Consider the following 21,517-nt stretch of genomic DNA (forward strand, 5'->3'; position numbering starts at 1 on the left):
ATGAGCTCAAGTATAGCAGGGATTGTGGGGCTGGCGCGGGATCGGGCAGTGTTTCGTTCTGCTGTGCATGGGGTCGCTATGAGTCGGAAACGACTCGATGGCACTTAACAACAACAACAACAGACAGAAATTCATGCAAACTCAATTTATTCTAGCTCTAAAATTTGTTGACCTTAAGCTGGAATTATAGTGGCCTTGAGAACATTTACAATAATTTCCTCATGCTCACACTCACTCATTTGTTCATCCAACAGGTATTAATTTACTGTTAATTAATTTACACAGTTCTGGGGAAAATATAAAATATTTTGTACTTTCTAGTCCCTGCCATTAAAAAACAATAAAAAGAAACTCACTGCCATCAAGTCAGATCTGATTCATAATGACCCCTCCTTGGGTTTCTGAGGCAGTATCTCTATGGAAGTAAAGCCCAACCTTCCTTCCAAGGAGTGGCTGATTGGTTTGAACCACCAGCCTTCTGTTAGCAGTCAAATGCCTTAGACACTACACCACCAGAGCTCCCTGCCATAGAACCTATAATTTACTTTGAAAAAAAAAAAATACATAAATTGCATATTTAAATAACAACGTTAGTTAAGTGCATTGTATCAAAAGGATGATGTATATACCATACAAGTATTGAAAGATAAAGAGATCTTTGTAACTGCAGTAATTGGGCATGGCTTTCTGAGGTATGTAGGATTTGGGATCTGAGTTAGTTACACAGAAGGGAAGGGCCTTTCAAGAAAATAAACCTGCAAGAGCTAAGATTTGGGGTTAAAAAAAAAAAAAGAACAGGAACATCTTGAATAAAGTAGGTTTTCTGCAAGGCATCATCAGGAAATATGAGTGCATAAATATGTGGGCCACATTTATGGAAATTTTTGAATATAAGTCTGAGGTATTTGAACTTTGTTCAGTAGGTACTGGAGAGCTATTTGAGTCCTTTTAATAGGAAGAAACTACTTAATTAGTATTTTAGGTAGATTGATTTTACAAGATGATATGTAGGATGATTTGGAGATGGAAGCAACTAAAAAATTGCTATGGTTAAGATTGGGAACAACCTAAATGTTCATCAGTAGAGGACTGATTAGATAATTGTAATATATCCGTACAATGGGTAAATTATAAAGGATTCATGAAAAGAATGAAGAAGTTCCATAACTACTACTATGGAATGATTTCCAAGATACAGTAAGTGAAAAAAGTCAGGTGCATGATCTCTCAAGTATAGAAAGTTTATATTCAAAATATGAAAAAATAATACTGATATTTTAAATAGTGGTAATTTACTAATGAGCTAATGAGAACCTGAATTTGGCTAGAGCAAAGACAAAGAGATAAATATGAAGATCTGTCAAAGGAAGAAATGGCAGCTCTTCATAACTCACTAGTTACAGAAATTAAGACAAAAATTCATGTGTGCTTCCTAGGTTCGATGTTTGAATGAATGGAGAATTAGTTAGAGGTGAAAGAGTAAATGAAGAGTTTACAAAATTTGATCTTGCTACTCACTGTGGTTCATCCATAGGCCTCCATTCTACATAGTGATACAGTCTCTGCACATTTTTCAACCATTCCCTGAGTATTTCTGTTGTATTATCCACATTGTGATCAGTGGCTGCCCTGCAGGAGAGAAAGCAAAATGTAATTCAACTATGTGACCCAAACAAAGAGGAGAAAATTTAAAACACCAAACTCACTGAAAGAAGAATGACCAACTCTGGAAAAAAATTGTATTATTTGAAATTAATTCCCATGTAGTCCAAATTGGACCATGCATTTCTGAAGTGAGAGATCCTATTTTAAATCATCTTTGTGTTATTGGATCTTCAAACAGGGCTTGACAAATAGTAGAATCAATAAATGGTTATGTTAATAGACAAAACCAATAAAACAGAATAAACATAAAATGAACTAGAGTCAGTTAATGAATCTTCTTGGAAATAATTCTAGTTGTTTTAATTTTCAGTTATCTAAGATATAAACCCTACCTGTTAACTTCACTTAACAAGTCCCTTTGATTTAGCCAATCACTAAGCTTCATTTACATTTCATGTTAATTTTCAGATTACAACAAGATTTCCAGTCAATCTGCTGTAATCATATGTACTACAAGGCAAACCCACAATAAAAATTTTCAATTTGAAGCTGTCAAATTTGAAGCTTCACAGTTCTATTCTGAATTAACTTTACCATCATTTATAATAAATATAGTACCTTAAAAAGTCTTCAAATAATGTATACAAAATTGGTTTCGGGTCTAACTTGAAAGTGTAACAAACTGATCCACTCTGATCTACCTTGAAAGATTAACAAAATATAGAAAGAGTGGAAGTTTCATATACAATAGAAGTGTGTGGACTTAAACTAAGAAACTTAGTAAGCAGCCCAAATCCTTCTTCCCTGTATTCACACGACTGTTATTGTTGCTTTTTAAGGAAACTTCAAAATTAACAGAAAATAATAGACCACATCTACACAAAGCTACTAAAAGAAAAAAAAAGTTTGAGTCTTTGAAGAAGGGAAAATGTGGAATACAATACTTACAACTATAATTTAGGAAAGTTTTCTCCAAATAAAATATTTGAATATCATGTATAAACCCACTATATTACCTGGAAAAACTGAACCAATAAATCAATTCTGAAACATGTATTGGTAAAACGATCTGTTTTTTTTTTTCTTTTCTTTAATTTTTATTGTGATTTGGCTGAAAGTTTACAGAGAAAATTCATCTTCCATTTGCAGTTCACATGCACTTTGTCTCATGACATTGACTGCAATTTCCCACAATGCAACAGGCCTCTTCCCACTTCCTCCCCAAAGTTACCTCTTCCCTGTGTCCTTCCCTCTCACGCACTCCTGCCCCCTGAACTATCTCCCTGTGCATACACAGCCCTTCTTTTCTCCCATGATTGATCTCTCCAAGAGTGTATCTAACTAATGTAAACATTCAGCTCCTATACCTGTCTTTTGTTTGGCTGGAAACCATACGAGTGGGTTCAATTCCAGACCTAAAAGGCAGTTAGCGGCCATAGTCTCAGTGGTTATACCAGGCTCTATCAAACCAGCAAACCTAGTCCTTTATCTTTTTTTTTTTTCAATTGTGCTTTAGGTGCTAGTTTACAGAGCAGAGTTTGTTTTACATTTAACATTAAATGTACGTTTAGTTTCACTTCCCATTCACCATACCCAACCCTAACCCAATCTCCTCCCTTCCCTGCCCAGTGACCCCTTCTCTCCCATGTCCCTCATAGTTATGCACTCCTGTGTGTCCTGCATTTCCTCCATGTGAATGTTGCCCCTCTGCTGCCCCACAGTCGACTGGTCCAAGGGATGTATTTCCATAGAGTATGTGGGTAAGTCACCCTGGGTTGAGTGGTCTGCGTGTACATCTTGTTTATTATTGGGCTGTGAACTAGCCCCTGAGAGTGAGTTTTATTCCAGGTCCAGAATGTATACCAGGGCCATAGTATTGGGGGTCTCACCAGACTCCATCTGACCAGTAATTCTGGTCATTACTGAGTTTTTGATTTTGTTCCACGTTTTTCCTCCCGCTCTATTGCAGGATCTCCAGAGTTGATCCTTTCCTTGGCTACTCTATGTTCAAGTACAAGTTTCAGAGCCTCCTCTGACATCCATTTTGGTCTTTTCTTCCTTTTTTTTTAATGACTGTTTGTTTTTTTCATGTGTGAATCTCTTGATGCCATCCCACAATTCTTTGGTCATTGGTGTCCAAAGCATCACATCTATTCTTCAGATGGTCTCTAAATTCAGGTGGGATATAAACCAGGTTGTATTTTGGCTCCCATGGACTTGTTTTAATTTTCTTCAGCTTCAACTTGAGCTTGCGTATGAGCAACTGATGGTCTGTTCCACAGTCAGCTCCTGGCCCAGTTTTGACTGATGATACTGAGATTCTCCAGTGCCTCTTTCCACAGATGTAGTTGATTTCATTTCTGGGTATTCCATCTGGTGAGGTCCACATGTATAGCCACAATTTATGTTGTTGAAAAAGGTTATTTGCAACAAATAAGTCATTGGTCTTGCAGAATTCCATCATGCCATCTCTGGTGTCATTTCTATCACCATAGCCATATTTTCCAACTACTGATGATTCTCTTGTTTCCAAGTTTCACATTCTAATACTTACCTGGCATGCAGATCAAACAATTCCACAACCTGCTTAATTTGAAGTATATTGACAAACAGCCTTAGAAGTTAGCTACTTTGAATATGAAAAGATATATGTGTCTAGGAAAAAAATAGAAGCATACTTAAAATATTCCTCTTATTGAGTTAAAAGAAAAAATCCTATAAAGTTACTTCCCAAAATTGTTATGATTGTCTTTGTTTTTAGGCTTCTAAAGAAATGAGCAATATATTCCAACTATGGTCAGGAGGTCGATCCCTGTCTGGTTTTGATGTGCAGAGCTGCTTAATCTCTGTCCCAGAGGGAGAAGAACTGGGCTGACCACCTAATTACACTGAAGCACTCCGCCCCACTGAGAAAGTCTTCTATTCCCTCCTTACAACTAGTCACCTCATCTGTCCACTTTGTTGGTGAATGGAAAATAAACAGAAGTCCAAGCAGACACTTTTAACTGCTGCTTTTTAATCCCTTTGACAAAAAATTATTTCTGCTTCAATACATAATAAGGGAAGCATGTAGGCTCTGGTCCACCAGACAGTTGAAAAGAGAGGTGCCAAAGGCCCAGATGCATCCTCCCTGGAGGAAATACACAGCTGTGTTAATGGTTCTGTTTCAGAGCCCTGTAGAACAATGCAACAGTGAGGTGCCTATTCTGCTGTGAGACTCCACAAACAACTGAACACAAAAACCTTGGTGGCTGAGGTTGATTTTTCCATCTGGCGAGGAAGCTGAGGACACAGAATATGTGCCCAAGAGGCTTAAACTGAAGACCTCCCTCCACCCTTAGAGGCTCTAGCTCTGGCCAACGCATAAAGCAGAGCCACCTACACCCCCTCCCCCGCCCCTGCCCAAGGCTTTATCATGAGGCCTTGCCATGAGAAGCCGAGGCCCTCTGACCCTTCTCCCAACCTGAAAGCAGCTGAGGCTCCTCTCAACACTCCATGAAAATGAGTGCTACTTTGACTTTTCCATCCTTCTTCTTTCTAATCAGATGAGGAAAGGTACCCACAAAGTTAACAAAGAACAGCAGTTAAAAGATTTCCTCAAGGGAAAAATGATGTGAAATGATAGCTGTTGATCTGGAGACATGACTTATAAATTATGCCTAGACACAGACTTTGGTCATGTTGTCAGAAGAGATCATCCCTGGAGAAGGATATCAAGCTTGGTAAAGTAGAGGATCAGTGAAAAAGGGGAAAAATCTCAATGAGAGGGACTGACACAGTGGTTGCAATGATGGGATCAAACATAGCAAGGATTGTGAAGATGGTGCAGGACTGGGAAGTGGTTCGTTCTGTTGTACACAGGGTCACCATGAGTCAGAGCTGACTAGACCTCACCCAACAAAAACTACATAGTTACTAATTGCTATTTATGTCCCCAAAAAAGATATGTTGAAGTTCTAATGCTGGTGCCTGTGAATGTGATCTTATTTGGAAATAGAGTCATTGAAGATGTAATGAGTTAAGATGACATCATTAGGGTAGGCCTTAATCATTTTAGGACTGGTGTCCACATAAGAAGAGGAGAAGAGACACAAAGAGAAGATGGCTATGTGAAGACAGAGGCAGAGACTGGAGTTCTGTTGTTACAGTCAAGGATCACGTAGGGCTACCAGAAGCTGGAAGAGACAAAGAAGGATCTTCCCTTCGAGCCTTCAGAGAGAGAGAGCATGGATCTTTCAACACCCTGAGTTAAGATTTTCAGTCCATAAAACCATTAGACAATATATTTCTATTGTTTTAAAGCCACATAACTAGTTGCCATCAAATTGATTCTGACTCATGGAGATTTCATATATGTAGAGTAGAACTGTTCTCCATAGGGTTTTCAGTAGCTGAGTTTTGGAAGTAGATAGCCAGATCTTTCTTCCAAGGTATCTATCTCTTGGTTCACTCAAACCGCTAATCTTTTGATTACCAGGGACTCCTTAAGCCACATAAAACTAAAAAACAAACTCACTGCCATCGAGTCAGTAAGATTCATAGGGACCCCTCCTTGGGTTTCTGAAGTAGTATCACTAGGGAAGTAGATTGCCCAACCTTCCTTCTGAGAGGTGGCTGTTGGGTTTAAACTGCTAGCCTTCTGGTTGGCAGTCAAATGCCTTAGGCACTACTGGTGATAAATTATGGCAGCCCTAGGGACATTATACATTAATCAAACTGGAAAACCAGTATTTGTGAAAATACAAACATCAGCTGGCTAGAATTTGTTGCTCCTGAGAGGCTAAGACTGTTCACTCTTTGCCACAGTTCTCTCACTAACAGTGAATTCACACTTAAATCCACAACTCTCTTCCCTCTTTCTTCCCTGGATCTCTCTGGCCCAGGATAACATTCTAGAAGGACAGCTCAGCTCTTGAGCTGTGCTAGTCCTCACCTAATTAATTTCCTTTGAAGGTTGGGTTGGGACAATGACTTCTCTTCATATATAAGGAACACCAGCACCTTCAGCCACTGAGAGGTCTCCTTCTTCCACCTTTAGGAGAGCTGTGACCTGATACACCTTGGAGCTTGTTTGGTTCTCTTGTACTGCTCTAACACAGAATACCACAAAGGGGCAGTTTGAACAAACAGGGATTTATTCTCTTACAGTTTAGAAGGCTAGAAGTCCTAGTTGAAAGTACCAACTCTAGGGGCTCAGTGAAAGCTCCTTTATCTTGGGCTTCAGCTCTGCCCCTTGTACCAGCCCACTGAAGCTGGAGGCTTCTCTTAATTCAGACAGCTGCTGGCTGCTGGCTGCTGACGCTGACAAACCCAAGGTCAACAAGTAAAACGGCACAGTTCCAAGATTATCAAGCAACCTGGCATGTTACTAGTTGAAGTCCAGAAACAGTCCCAAGATCAGCAGACAACATGGCAGGCTGCTGAGATGAAGATTCAGCCAAATGCAGGATCCAGGTATGCCAAAGAGTTAGATACCGTCCTCAAAGCTGCTTCTTATATACTGGAAACAGACCACATCTCTAAGGCAGCTACTCACCTGATCACAGTAGATTTCATCATAGAGTTGATTACCAGTCTTATTATGGGGAATAACTACATTTAGCTACCCAGACACTCAAAACCAGGCCCAGGCACGTTGACACACAACCTTAAGTACCACAGTGCTCATGCTCCATCCTCTCTCTGTCCATTGGTCCTTGCTCACTGTCTTTGAAGTGAGTACCTAAAATAGGAGAGCTGGCAAGTGTAGGCCATTTTTCACTTTAACAGTGCCCATCCACTTTATCTCAGATTCTCTTCCTAGTTTCTGTTTCCTTTTGTCTCTTCCTCTTCTCTAGTTGTTTAAGTTCAAATAGGCCCAAGAGTCTCAGAACCAAAATCAAAATAAAATCAACAAACGTAAACACATTCTGAAAGCATGATCAATAGCATGTTTAGGGATTTTCTTGGCTGATTGAGTAACTGAATTCCTGGGTTGACAGGTGTATAGTCACTTTAACATGGAAAAGTGAGAGCACATAGGCAGATCAGAAAATACACTCCTCTGCAGGATGATATAACTCCTTGGCTATGGCCTGAAAAAATGAGATTTTTCTGGCAATGTCTGAAAACACTGACATTTCTCCTTGTTCCAGTTCAGTTTTCATTTCTCAGTCTTGGCTCTTAAATTAATAACCAACTTGACTCAGTTATTTTTACCACAAGTCTACTGAGGTTGTCAGGACTAAACTCATATTGCTAAGCATGGGGCCACTGAAGCCATATTAACTATGCAGGCAGGATCCCCAGCAGGTGGAACACAGACATGGAGAATATGATGCCACTGACCACTTCCATCTGGACTGACTCTCAGGGAATGTTCTCAGCTTCCCTGAAAACCTGGAAAGTTTAGACCTCTGACACTACACAACAATGGTTGTTGTAGCTGCCACTGAATCTGCTTTTGACTCATGGCAACTGCTTATGTGTTGGAGAGATGTACTTCATAGGGTTTTCAGTGGCTGAGTATTTTTTAATAGATTTTTTATAGATTGACAGTCTGAAGAGACTCTGAGTGGACTGGAACCCCCAACTCTTTGATTAACAGCTGAGCAGGTTAACTTTTTACACTACACAGGGACTGTAATCAGTGGGGCAGGAGGATGGGAGCATAGCGCAGCTGCTTCAAAACCCAAAAAATACATCTCTAGAGGCTCAAGGGAGTGATGGAATGAGCAACAAACTTAGTCACTGCCTGGATGATCTGTACCATGACTAGCAAGTTGGCAAAAATGAATTTTCCAATTTGAGACTTCAAAAACTGAACTACCCTCTTGTTTTCATCCAGTAAGGAAATCTCATTGGTGTAGAAAATAAACAGCTCCACCTAAAATTAAAATTCCACTTATGGAAGCAAGCAGTGACATTCATCTTCAAGAAAGGTCATGTCACCCTACCACCTCTGTCTCTGTTCTCATGAAAGCCTCTCCATCAGTGGTTCTGGAGAAGAGATATGGTTGGCCATTCCACAAAATATGGCAATTAAATCTTGCTTCCTGGTAGTGTTCCATCTAAAGTTCTAGAGTTCATCAGCTGGGTGGAAACTATATATAGTTATAGATACAAATATGTATTGGAAACTGGGATTTTTGCCTATAAAATATTTTTCCTAAGTTCTACAAAGTCAACTGGATTCCCTGGATGATGCAAATGATTAAGTTCTCAACTACTAGCTAAAAGTTTGGTGGTTTAAACCTGCCCAGAGGCACCTCAGAAGACAGGCTTCATGATCTGCTTCTGAAAGGTCACAGCCTATGGAGCAGTTCTGCATAAATGAGTTGGAATCAACTTAACAACAACTAACAACAACCAAGTCAATTAGTTGCCATTTTTCCTAACTAACCAGAAGAATCAGGAAAACTCACTTCTCATGAAATCATCCTCACAAACAAAATAAATGTTTATAGCCCTCAACATCCCCCCTCAGTATACCCCATTTAATTCCAGAAAAAATCATAAAATTTCACACCCAAGAATGGGGTAAGTGTGATGCAAAAAGAAATCTTTGATTCTGGATATGCAATAGACCAACTGATCAATTTTATTCCTAAAGGACAGGAAAAGGGAATAGTGATATTTTTGTTTGACCAATTAACAGACAATTCAAAAGCCTGATACCTTTTCAATAAAATCAAGATGAATTTAAACATACTACAAAGAAGCAATGTCTTGATACTTTTGACTCTGAGCTAAATTTTTCTTTTCTTTGTGTTAAGAACTCCTGGGCCCTGATGTAAAGCACTTTCACACAAGCCAATTCCATTTTAGCACTTTGAATAACTAAGTTAGACATTGTTGTTATATGCTGTTGAGTCGGACCCAACTCATAGTGACCCTTCCCTGGGTTTCCAAGGTAGTATCACTACAGGAGTAGACTTCTGAGGAGTGGCTGGTGGGTTTGAATGGCCAGCCTTCTGGTTAGCAGTCAAGTGCCTTAGGCACTACACTACCAGAGCTCCTTAAGTTAGACATTAGTACCCCCCCCCCCATTTTGTGGATGGCACATAACAACAACAACAATATTTTGTGGAAGAGTAGGCTGAGATTGAGAGGTAAAACCTGGCTTAAGTCATGTAAATGGTAGATGGTGGAGCTTGAACTTTTCCTTCAGTCCTTCTGACCCCTTGTCTATTCCACCCTGAGCTTCCCACTCCACACTTGCCCACAGAGAGTAGATGCCCAGGAATTTGCTGCCTTGTCAAGGACATTAATCACCATGACCAATCTGATCATCTCAGAATGAAGGGATGGAAATGACCCAGCAAGAAATAAAATAAGAAAACTGGGAATATTAATCAATTCTGTACACTTCACTTAAAGGTTTTACTTCAGTATAATTTTCCTTGGAGCCAAAACCTTTGGAATTCTAAGAAAATGTCAGTGGCAGTGTCTGAGACAAGATAAATATGTTTCTCATTTGTTGAAATACTCTTTTTCCTGTTTTTCTTCCCATTTATTCCTTGATATTCTTCTTCCCACTCTTCTTCACCTCACTCTTCATTTACTTCTTTCTTTTCCTTGTTAGCTTATCAAATTCTGTTATGTTCTTCATTTTGTGGGGGTTCCCTGAATAAACAGAGTTAGTGATTAAGAACTATAATCAATAACTACAAGCACTGACCCTAAAAAGAGGACACAATACGATCCAGAACACTTTCTCCAAGAGCCTTGAACTTCTCTTCACTGCAATCACCTCAAGCTACACTGGATACCCTATATCTGTAATTACACATAATATTCAGCCTATACTTCTCACATGCATAGAAAATATAAGAATGTAGAAAATACATAGAAATATGTAGCATTGTAGAAAATATAGTATGTTGCCCTTATTCATATATTATAATTGTCTGCTTCTGTGTCTTTCTCTAAGAAGATCTGGCAGTACAGTGGTTAAGACATTTGGCTGCTAACCAAAAGGTCAGTGGTTTGAACCCACCAGCCACTCCATGGAAGAAAGATGAGGCTGCCTGTTTCTGTAAAGATTTACAGCCTTGGAAACCATATAAGTCAGAATCCACTCAATGGAAGTGAGTTTGATTTTGATTTGGGATGTCTTTCTACAAGGAGTCCTTTGGTAGCACAAATGGTTCAGCACTGGACTATTGTTGTTAGGTGCTGTCAAGCTGGCTCTGACTCATAGCAACCCTATGTTCAACAGAATGAAACACTGCCCCGTCCTGTGCTAGCCTCACAATCCTTGCTATACCTGAGCCCATCATTGCAGCCACTGTGTCAATCCATCTCATTGAGGGCCTTCCCTTTTTTCGTTGACCCTGCACTTTACCAAGCATTCTCCAGCGAATGGTTCCTTCTGACAACGTGACCAAATTAGGTGAGACAACGTCTGGCCATTCTCACTTCCAAGGAGCATTCCGGCTGCACTTCTTCTTGGACAGATCTGTTCATTCTTTTGGCAGTCCATGGTACTTTCAGTATTCTTTGCCAAACCACAATGCAAAAGCATCAACTCTTCTTCAGTCTTCCTTGTTCATTGTCCAGCTCTCACATGTACATGAGGTGATTGAAAATACCACGGCATGGGTTAGTTGCACCTTAGTCTTCAAAGTGACACCTTTGCCTCTATTAAGAGCACTTTAAAGAGGTCTTTTGCAGCAGATTTGCCCAGTGCAATATGTCATCTGATGTCTTGACTGCTGTGTCTGTTGGTGTTGATTGTGGAAACAAGTAATATGAAATCTTTAATAACTTCAATCTTTTCCCCATTGATTGTGATTCTGCTTATTGGTCCAATTGTGAGGATTTTCATTTTCCTTGTTGAGATGTAATCCATACCACAGACTGTAGTCTTTAATCTTCATTAGTAAGTGCCCCAAGTCATCTTCACTTTCAGCAAGCAAAGTTGTGTCATCTCCATATCGCAGGCTGCTAATGAGTCTTTCTCCAATTCTGATGCTATGTTCTTCTCTGGTGGCATAATACTGGACTACTAAGTGAAAAAATAGCGTTTTGAATATATCCTCAGAAGGAAGGTCTGGAGAGCTGCTTCTGAAAGGTCACAGTCATGAAACCCTATGGAGTGCAGTTCTACCCTGCAACACGTGGTGTCTCCAGGAGTTGGAACCCACTAGATGACAACTGGGTTGGATTATATCTTTCTCCACTACTAGGCTCTCTTTTCTGAGAACAAGAACTGACCCAGTATCTAACAGAATTTACTGTACAAAATAAGCACTTATCATGAATTTGATTAATGAATGAATTATCAATTTCAGAGAGAATTCTCACAATCCAACCCTAGTGCCTACATAGACTGAGCAGATAACATAAATGAGTAAAATGGGCCATTTGAGAGCTAACAGTGTGAAATGAGGACAGTGATGAACAGCCAAGCCCCATCTGATTGTTGCCATGCTAGAACGTGTGGTCAGAAATGCTAGAGTTTCCAACTGTTTCAAAATAAGTCAATTTTCCAGGTTTTAAAGATAAAAATTTGTTTATAACTCACAAAAGCTTTTAGACTTAAATGCCATGATAATATTCCAGCATGGCAGGGTCTCTCTGAAAACATGGCCCAACACAAAGATCACTTTAGTTCAGCTCTGATTAGCCAAGGCCATTCATCTACACAAGCTCAGGGCACATCATTCAGTAATTAGGTATTTCAGCTATGGCTGGGATGATAATGATGTCACCTCCCTGCTTCCGCAAACACAGAAAGCATCTTCAATAGAAAAGGAAAGATAAACACCCAGAGAAGGAGTAAGTTTTAAATAATTCTCGCAACCAGTCTAATATCAATAGAATTGGGAAAAAAGAAAAACAAACAAACAAACAAAAAATGATTCAAGTACAATACAGTGAGCAAAAGCGTATGTTTCCACAAACATCATATGTAACTTCTCTCATTGCATACCACTTAAGACGCTCAGAAATTTTTATAGCAGTTTTATTGAGATATGATTCAGATGGTTAACATGTACTCTGTTGAAGTGTACAATTCAGTGGTTTTCAGTATATTCAGAGTTGTGCAAATGTAGCTACTAGTCTAATTCCAGAACATTTGCATTATCCTATAAAGAAATTTCATACTGATTGTCAGTCACTCTCTATTCGCCCTTCTCCCAGCCCTGTTGTCGTTGTTGTTAGAGGCCATTGAGTCAGCTCTGAGTCATAGCGATCCTATGACAGAACGAAACACTGCCCTCACAATCCTTGTTATGCTTGAGCCCATCATTGCAGCCACTGTGTCAATCCATCTTGTTGAGGGTCTTCCCCTTTTTCACTGATCCTCCACTTTACCAAGCATGATGTCCTTCTCCAGGAACTGTCCCTTCTGACCACATGATCAAAATAGGTGAGACGAAGTCTGGCCCTTCTCAGTTCTAAGGAGCATTCCAGCTACACTTATTCCAGGAGAGATTTGTTCTTTCTTCTGACAGTCCATGGTATTTTCGGTGTTCTTTGCCAACACCACCATTCAAAGGCATCAACTCCCAACTCTAGGAATCCACTAATCTACTTGATGTCTGTATGAATTTGCCTATTCTGGACATTTCATGTAAATGGAATTGAACAGCATGTGTCCTTTATGTCTGGCCTCTTACAATTAGTACATTTTCAAGGTTCATTCATATTGTAGCATGTAACAGTACTTCATTTCTCTTTATGGCTGAAAAATATTCCATTGTTTGAATGTACTATGTTTTGTTTATACACTCTTCAGCTGATGGATATTTGGGGTCTTTTTAGCTTTTAGCTATTATGAATAATGCTGTTATGAACATTTTGTACAAATTTTTGTGTGGACATATGTTTTCAGTTCTTAGACATTGCTGCCTAAATTTGAAAGATTATGGAAAAAGCAGAAAATACATTCTGTTTTACTCTTTACTACTTATGAAGAAACTAATATGTTCCAGGCATAAAGCCAGACAGTTCACATATATAATTCTTTTCTTTCTTTTTTTTTTTTTTCAGTTGTGATCCGGGTGAAAGTTTACAGAGCAAATTCACTTTCCATACAGCAGTTCACGTACACTTTATCTTGTGACATTGACTACAATTTACCCTAATGCAACAGCTCCCCTCCCACTTCCTCCTGATTAGTTACATCTTCCGTGTCCATCCTTCCATACACTCCTGCCCCCTGAATGGTCTCCCTATTCATAAGCAGCCCTTCTTTCTCCCATGATTGTTTTCTACAAGGAGTGTATCTACCTCAGGTACATGTTCAACTCATATGCTTGTCTTTTGTTTGACTGGAAGCCACAGGTATGGGTTCAATTCCAGACCTGAAGGGCAGCTAGAGACCATAGTCTCAGTGGTTCCACCAGGCTCTATCAGACCAGCAAACCTGGTCCTCCCTCCCCTTTTTTTTTTCCAAATAATTTTGAGTTTTGTTCCACATTGTTCTCCCTCTCTATCCAGGATCTCCTACATAGATCCCCCTCTAAGTGGTTGACATTGGTAGGCACTATCTAGTTCTTCTGGTCTCATAGTCATATAGGCTGAGGATCACATGGTGTACCAGTTGTGAGGACTAATTGTTTCCATGAATCTTTGTTTTTCTTCATTCTTCTTTGCTCTAGAAGAGGAGAGACCCATTGTATAACTCTAATCCTTTATAACAGTCTTTCAAGGTGGGTAATATTATTATTTCTACTTTACAGATTAGGAATCATAGGCTTAAAAACTCTCTCTAAAGCTTTTCCTTTTTCACTTATACTTCATCTCCAAAATATATTTTGTTTCTTCATTTCTAAAATTTTCAGTTTTCTGCTCTAATGCAACAAAGAGGGATCCTTTGCTCTGCTTTATGTACATCTTGATTGTATGTGAAATGAAGACATGTAATGTGGGAATGTGGGACAGTTGCATCTACAAACGGAAATGACAGGTTTTGGCAGAAAAGTGGGATATAGAAGCTGAACCAGGACATAAGAAGCTAAACCTCAGCAGGCAGTCTAGCATGGCCTAATGATGAGGCTCGGCAAATGGCACTGATGTAAACAGTAAGTCCTCAGGCCTGCCTGGGCAATGCCATGCAAAGCACAGAACCTATGAAACATGAGGTTATGGTGAACTGGGGCCAGGGTGACCACAAAGAAAATTGCAGCCCAAGGATGGGGTTGGCTGAATGAAGTACTCACCGATGGGAGGATCTCACCACCATGAGCTACTTTCTATGTAAAGAGGAGAACTAGCTGAATTGGAGTGAAAATGTAAAGACAAAGTAGTCACTTGGATTGAGGCCCAGGAGAAAGCTGAAGTGTCCATGTTCTTGAAGAAAGTTTTACTTTGATTTCATTCCTTTCCAGAGGCAATTGAAGTTAATAACGACAGTAAATATTTTAGTTAACCATCCATCTTGAGTGCCTTGATGCTGCCATTCAACTAATCACTTCCTTTGTTGTTGTTGTTAGCTGCCTTTGAGTCATCTCCAACTCATAGCAACTCTATGCACAGCAGAATGAAACATCACCCAGTCCTGAGCCAGCTTCATGATTCTTGCTATACTCGAGCCCATTGCCACTGCCACTGTGTCAATCCATCTCTTTGAGGGCCTCCCCCTCTTTCATCGACCCTCCACCTTACCAAGCATGACATCCTTCTCCAGGGAATGGTCGGTGCCTTCTGACAAAATGACCAAAGTATATGAGACAAAGTCTAGCCATTCTCGCCTCCAAGGAGCATTCTGGCTGCACTTCCTCCAGGACAGATCTGTTAGTTCTTTTAGCTGTGCATGGTGCTTTCAGCATTCTTTGCCAACACCACAACTCAAAACCATCGACTCTTCTTCAGTCTTCCTTATTCATTGTCTAGTTCTCACATGAATATGAGGTGATTGAAAATACCATGGCTTGTGTCAGGTGCACCATAGTCCTCAAGGAGACATCTTTGCTCCTCAGCACTTGAAAGAGGTCCTTTGCAGCCGATTTGCCCAGTGCTGTGTGTCATCTGATGTCCAGACTGCTGCTTCCATTGGCATCGATTGTAGAACGAAGCAATATGAAATCTTTAACAATTTCTATCTTTTCTCCATTTATCGTAATGCTTCTCATGGGTCCAGTTATGAGGACTTTTGTTTTCTTTATATTGAGATGTAATCCATACTGCAGATTGTATTCTTCAATCTTCATCAGTAAGTACCTCAAGTCACCCTCACTTTCAACAAGCAAAGTTGTGTCGTCAGTATATCCCAGGTTGTTAATGATTCTTCCTCCAATCCTGATGCCACATTTTTCTTCATATAGTCCAGCTTCTCAGATTATTTGCTCAGCAGATAGATTGAATAAGTATGGTGAAAGGTTACAACCCTGACACACTCTCTTTTGGATTTTAAACCATGCAGTATCTCCTTGTTCTGTTTGAAAGACAGCCTCCTGGTCTATGTACAGGTTCCTTGTGGGTATGATTAAGTGTTTTGGAATTTCCATTCTTCTCAATGTTATCCATAATTTGTTATGATCCACACAATCAAATGCGGTGGCATAGTCAATAAAATACAAGTAAATATCTTTCTGGTATTCTTTGCTTTAAGCCAAGATCCATCTGACATCAACAATAATATCCCTTGTTCCATGTCCTCTTTGGAATGCAGCTTGCACCTCTGGAAGTTCTCTGTCAATATACTGCTGCAACCGTTTTTGAATTATCTTCAGTAAGATTTTACTTGCATGCAATATTAATAATATTGTTCGATAATTTCCACATTCTGTGGAATCACCTTTCTTTGGAATGGATACAAATATGGATCTCTTCCAGTCACTTGGCCAGGTAGCTGTCTTCCAAATCTCTTGGCATAACTGAATGAGTGCCTCCAATGGGGCATCCGTTTGTTGAAACACCTCAATGGATATTCCGTCAATTCTTGGAGCCTTGTTCTTCGCCAATTCTTTCAGTGCAGCTTCAACTTCTTCAATCACTTCCTTAATCAAATGAAAAGTATGAAGCCAGAAGACATGGCTCTTCCTTCCTTCAATTAGCTCCATAATCTTAATGAATGTATTTGAACTCTCTGTCCCTGTTTTTTTTTTTCAGCTGTAAATGGGACTGTAACACCTGCTATAACCGTCTATCTCAATGGGTAAGTATGAGGAGTCAAAAGCACATGAATGAACTCTCAAGGACACTTTTTTGAAAACTGACCTTTCCCTGGCTGCCCCCAACACACACACACACACACACACACACACATCCTTAGATAAAGTAGTCTATTAAATAGGCTTTTAATACTCATGGAACAAAGTTAATAGAAGAAACTAAGGCAAACAAATCAGAATAACCATCTTATGCTATTTTAAAAAACCCATTTTCTTTTTTTTAGAGGAGTTGTAGGTTTACAGAAAATCACCCATATACTCCCTCTCCTCCCTGCACATACATAGTTTCCCTTATTATTAACATCTTGCATTCTTGAGATACATCTGTTACAATGCATGACCCAATACTGACCTATTATTTTTAACTGAAGTCCATAGTTTACACAAAGTGTTCATTCTTTGTGCTGTAAAGTTCTATGGGTTTTGAAAAATGCATAATGTCATATATTCAAAGGACCTCTGATGGTGTAGTGGTTAAGACATTTGGTTGCTAACCAAAAGGTCAGTGGTTCAAACCCACCAGCTGCTCCATGGAAGAAAGAAGGGGCAGTCTGCTTTTGTGAAGATTTACAGCCTTGGAAAGTCAATGGGGGTTGCTATGAGTCAGAATCAACTTGATGGCAGTGAGTTTGGTCATATAGCCACCACTATAGTATCATGCAGAATAGTTTCACTGTACTTACAATGCCCTGTGCTCCATCTAACCACCCTTTCCTCTCCCTCTGAACCCCTGGCAAACGTTGAATTTTTTTTTTTTTTAATTGTCTATTATTGTTGCCTTTTCCAGAAAGTCATACAGCTGGAATCTTACGTTACATAAATTTTTCAGATTGGCTGTTTTACTTACTTTTCATGTAAGTTTCCTCTTTATCTTCCTGTAGCTTGATAGTTCATTTTATTCTACAAGTTTTTAAGAGAAAAAATACACATGCCTATTTAAACACAGAGAAAATGAAAGACCAGTATGGCAAATACTGCTAATTGTCTCACTGTTAGTTCTTCTCTTCTTCGCTAGTAACAGCTAGGAGCTCTGGTGGTGCAGTGGCTAAGGCATTTGGCTGCTAACCAAATGGTTGGCGGTTTGAACCCACCAGCCACTCTGCAGGTGAAAGATTAGGCAGTCCGCTTCCATAAAGATTTACAGCCTTGGAAACTATGACACAGTTCTGTTATATCCTATAGGGTCGCTATGAGTCAGAATTGACTTAATGGCAGTGGGTTTGGCTATATCTCACTAGGAAAAAAGGCCTGGTGATCTATTTCTGAAAATCAGGCAATGGAAACCCTATGGATCACAAAGGTCAGACAGGTAACCAACCATGAGCATATCTCAGGACCAGGCAGCATTTTGTTCCATTGTACATGGGTTACCATGAGTTGGGAACCAACTTGATGGCCACTAACAGCAATATGATCATCCAGTTTAAAGAGCAGACTGTAAGCTCTGTGATAGCAGGGACTTTTGTCTATTCTGCTTACTGCTAAGTCCCTGGCACATAGAAGAGCCCCTGGCACACAGTATATGCTCAATAAACATTCGTTCAGTGATTCTGTTCTCATCAAACTTCTAACCTAACAAGAATTTTAAGAACACTTGGTCAGTTCTCTCAGGTCAACAGACCAGCTGGGCATCTCCTCTGGGATCATCAGGACATCTATTAGAAAATGCCTTGTCCCGGATGTTAAGGTGCTCACAGTGCTCACCACTTAACAGGAAACACAGATGTATACATAAATAACTGTAATTTGGTATGATGTTTGCAATGGTAAATATACAGCAAGGTGGCCAAGGATGAGAGAGGAGAGAGGGGCTGGCCAGATGTGGGAGGGGCCAGAGAGGATTCTCAAAGGATCAGAATCCTGAACTAGGATTTGAGGACAAGCAGGAATTTAGGAGAGGCAGAGGGTAGAGAGAAGGATACTGCGGAAGGAGGAACAGTATGTGTGGGAGCAGAGGTATGAAAAAGTATAATGTGTCTACAGAATTTCATGTAATTCTGTTAGGCTATTACTTACCAGTCAAGGGGGTTTGTAAGCTGCAGAATCTCAGGGACAGGGCAGCTGTCAGAGACAGGATGAGTATAGAAAGCAGTGAAGGTATATGTCCCAGTCTCTGGTTAATGACAAATTCATGCACATTGTTTTTCCTCACTTGAAAAAAGTAAACCAGTGAATAATTCTTTGAAATAATGTATTTTGCCAGATTGTGATAAGTCTTGCCCTTAAACCAAAAACCAAACTCACTGCCATTGAGTTGATTCTGACACATAGTGACCCCCATTGGGTTTCCAAGGCTGTCAATTTTTATGGAAGCAGACTGCCTCATCTTTCTTCTGCAGAGCAGCTAGTGGGTTTGAATCACCGACATTTTGGTTAGGAGCCAAATGCCTTAACCACTACACCATCAGAACTCCTTAAGTATTACCCCTAACAATAAAAAAAAAAAAAAAAAAATCCCTAAACTCACTGCCGTTGAAGTCAGTTCTGACTCATAGCGACCCCTGCTTGGGTTTCTGAGGCAGTGTCTCTACGGAAGTAGATTGTCCAACCTTCCTTCTGAGGAGTGGATGGTGGGTTTGAACCACCATCCTTCTAGTTAGCAGTCAAAGGCACTACGCTACCAGAACTCCCCTAAACAGGTATTTATTCTTTGAATTCCTCAAAGGAAATCCCTAAAACACATACTTAAAGTGCCAACCCATTTTATTCCATTTTCATATACAGGCTCAGACATACCCTGGGTTTTCTGGGAAAAGTGTAATTTCTAACATTATGACCAATTTTCTTCATAACTTTGTACATCTCATTGTCTAAATTTCTCATACAAATCTGTGGCTGGTACATAATAAACATTTAATATATGCTTATTGAATGACCAAGTAAATAATGGTTCAAATAAATTTAAGAAAAAAATGAAATGCACCATATTATTAAAGAGTCTCCAACTTAATCAGGGAGCTCTGGTAGCGTAGTGCCTAAGCCACTTGACAGCTAACCAGAAGGCTGGCAGTTCAAACTCACCAGCCACTCCTCGGAAGGAAGATGGGGCAATCTACTTCTGTAGTGATACTGCCTTGGAAACCCAAGGGAGGGTCACTATAAGTCGGGTCTGACTCGACAGTACATAACAACAACAACAACAACAACTTAGTCAAAAGGAGTCCCTGAGTGATGTTGTATTGTTGTTATGTGCCGTCATGTTGGACCTGACTCATAGTGACTCCTCCTTGGGTTTCCGAGGCAGTATCACTATGGAAGTAGATTGCCCAACTTCCCTTCCAAGAAGTGGTTGGTGGGTTTCAACCACCAGCCTTCTGGATAGCAGTCAAGTGCCTTAGGCACTACGCTACCAGAGCTCCTCACTGAGTGATACAAATGGTTAAATGCTTGACTACAAGTGGAAAGGTTGGTGGTTCAAGTTCATCCACAGGTGCTTTGGGAGACAAATCTGGTGATCTGCTTCTGAAGTCATAGCCTTGAAATCCCTGTGCAGCAGTTCTATTCTGTCCACATGGAGTAGCCAGCCATCAGTTGGAATCAACTTGATGGCAATCAAGAATAACAGGTGCCATTGAGTCAGTGACTTTCAGTAAACCTATGTACAATGAAAAGAAACATTGCCCAGTCCTGCATCATCCTCACAATTGTTGACATACTAGAGTTCATCGTTGTAGTCACTATGTCAATCCATCTTATTGAGGGTTTTCCCCTTTTTCACTGACCTTCTACTTTACCAGTCCAAGGACTGGTCCTTTCTAATAACATAACCAAAGTACAAGAGATGAAGTTTGGCCATTCTTGCTTCTAAGGATCATTTCTGCTGTATTTTCTCCAGGACAGATTTGTTTGTTCTTTTAGCAGTCCATGGTACATTCAATATTCTTCACCAACACCACAACTCAAATGCATCGATTCTTCTGAGTTCTTCCTCATTTCACTGTTCAACTCTCACATGCATATGAGTCTATTGAAAATACCATGGCTTAGGTCAGGCACATCTCAGTCTTCAAAGTGACATCCTTTCTCTTTAACACTTTAAAGACATCTTTTGCAGCAGATTTGCCCAATGCAGTACATTATTTAAATTTCTTGACAGATACTTCCATGGGTGTTGACTGTGGATTAAAGTAAAATGAAATCCTTGACAACGTCAATCATTTCTATAAATCTATAATGGAATAATACTGAACACATATAAAACTTTTTTTTTTTTTAAGTCATCAAATTTCCTACTACAGTACTTGTTTTCCCATTGAAAAAGCTAGGCTACAAATATGAATAAAGACAAAAAGTGTCCAATTTGCAAACTGAACTTAAGGCTGTTTTCCCACAGAGTGACCGACAACGAGAATTTGGCTATGGCTGACTAAGAATTTCTGTCCAGTTCATTGCTGTTACCCAATACCTGTTGTCTTGGTTCCAGGAACAACAGGCTGGCCAGTTCAAGAGAGAGACAAAAAATATTTGCCTTGAATTTACCTGCTTTGAAAAATTTTTAAGTCTGGCCTTACCATATCACTTCATTTCTGGTTTCTTCACATGAGGGTAAACTACCGTTTGGTGGTTAGATCCATATTCATGTTCTATACCAATACCCACACACAAATTGAAGAGTTCCAAGAAACAAGGTTGAGAAGTTTAGAGTTATTTTACTCTTGGTCATGGTGTCAGAGGTAAACAGGAGACTATTCTGAAGGCTTTTTTTTTTTTTTTTCCATCTGTATTCTGGAAAACTACTGTCAGAAGGAGGGAACACTGTGTTTCTAACATTTCCAAGGGCTGTGTGGCATTGTAACATGGTGGGGGGC

At 39.8% G+C, this 21,517-nt stretch overlaps 1 protein-coding gene across 1 annotated transcript in view; it reads right to left on the minus strand.

Moving 5' to 3' along the window:
* The window catches only part of COLGALT2 (collagen beta(1-O)galactosyltransferase 2), a 207,922-nt gene that overhangs the window by 89,572 nt on the left and 96,833 nt on the right, over nucleotides 1–21,517 (minus strand). The window contains exon 2 of the mRNA XM_007937676.2: nucleotides 1,519–1,629. Within this exon, the coding sequence (XP_007935867.1) occupies nucleotides 1,519–1,629 (111 nt within the window). The remainder of the gene's footprint in view (nucleotides 1–1,518; nucleotides 1,630–21,517) is intronic.

The sequence above is a fragment of the Orycteropus afer genome, unplaced genomic scaffold (assembly GCF_000298275.1).
Source record: "Orycteropus afer afer isolate SDZICR_OR568_19922 unplaced genomic scaffold, OryAfe1.0 scaffold00043, whole genome shotgun sequence".
Classification (NCBI taxonomy): Eukaryota; Metazoa; Chordata; class Mammalia; order Tubulidentata; family Orycteropodidae; genus Orycteropus; species Orycteropus afer.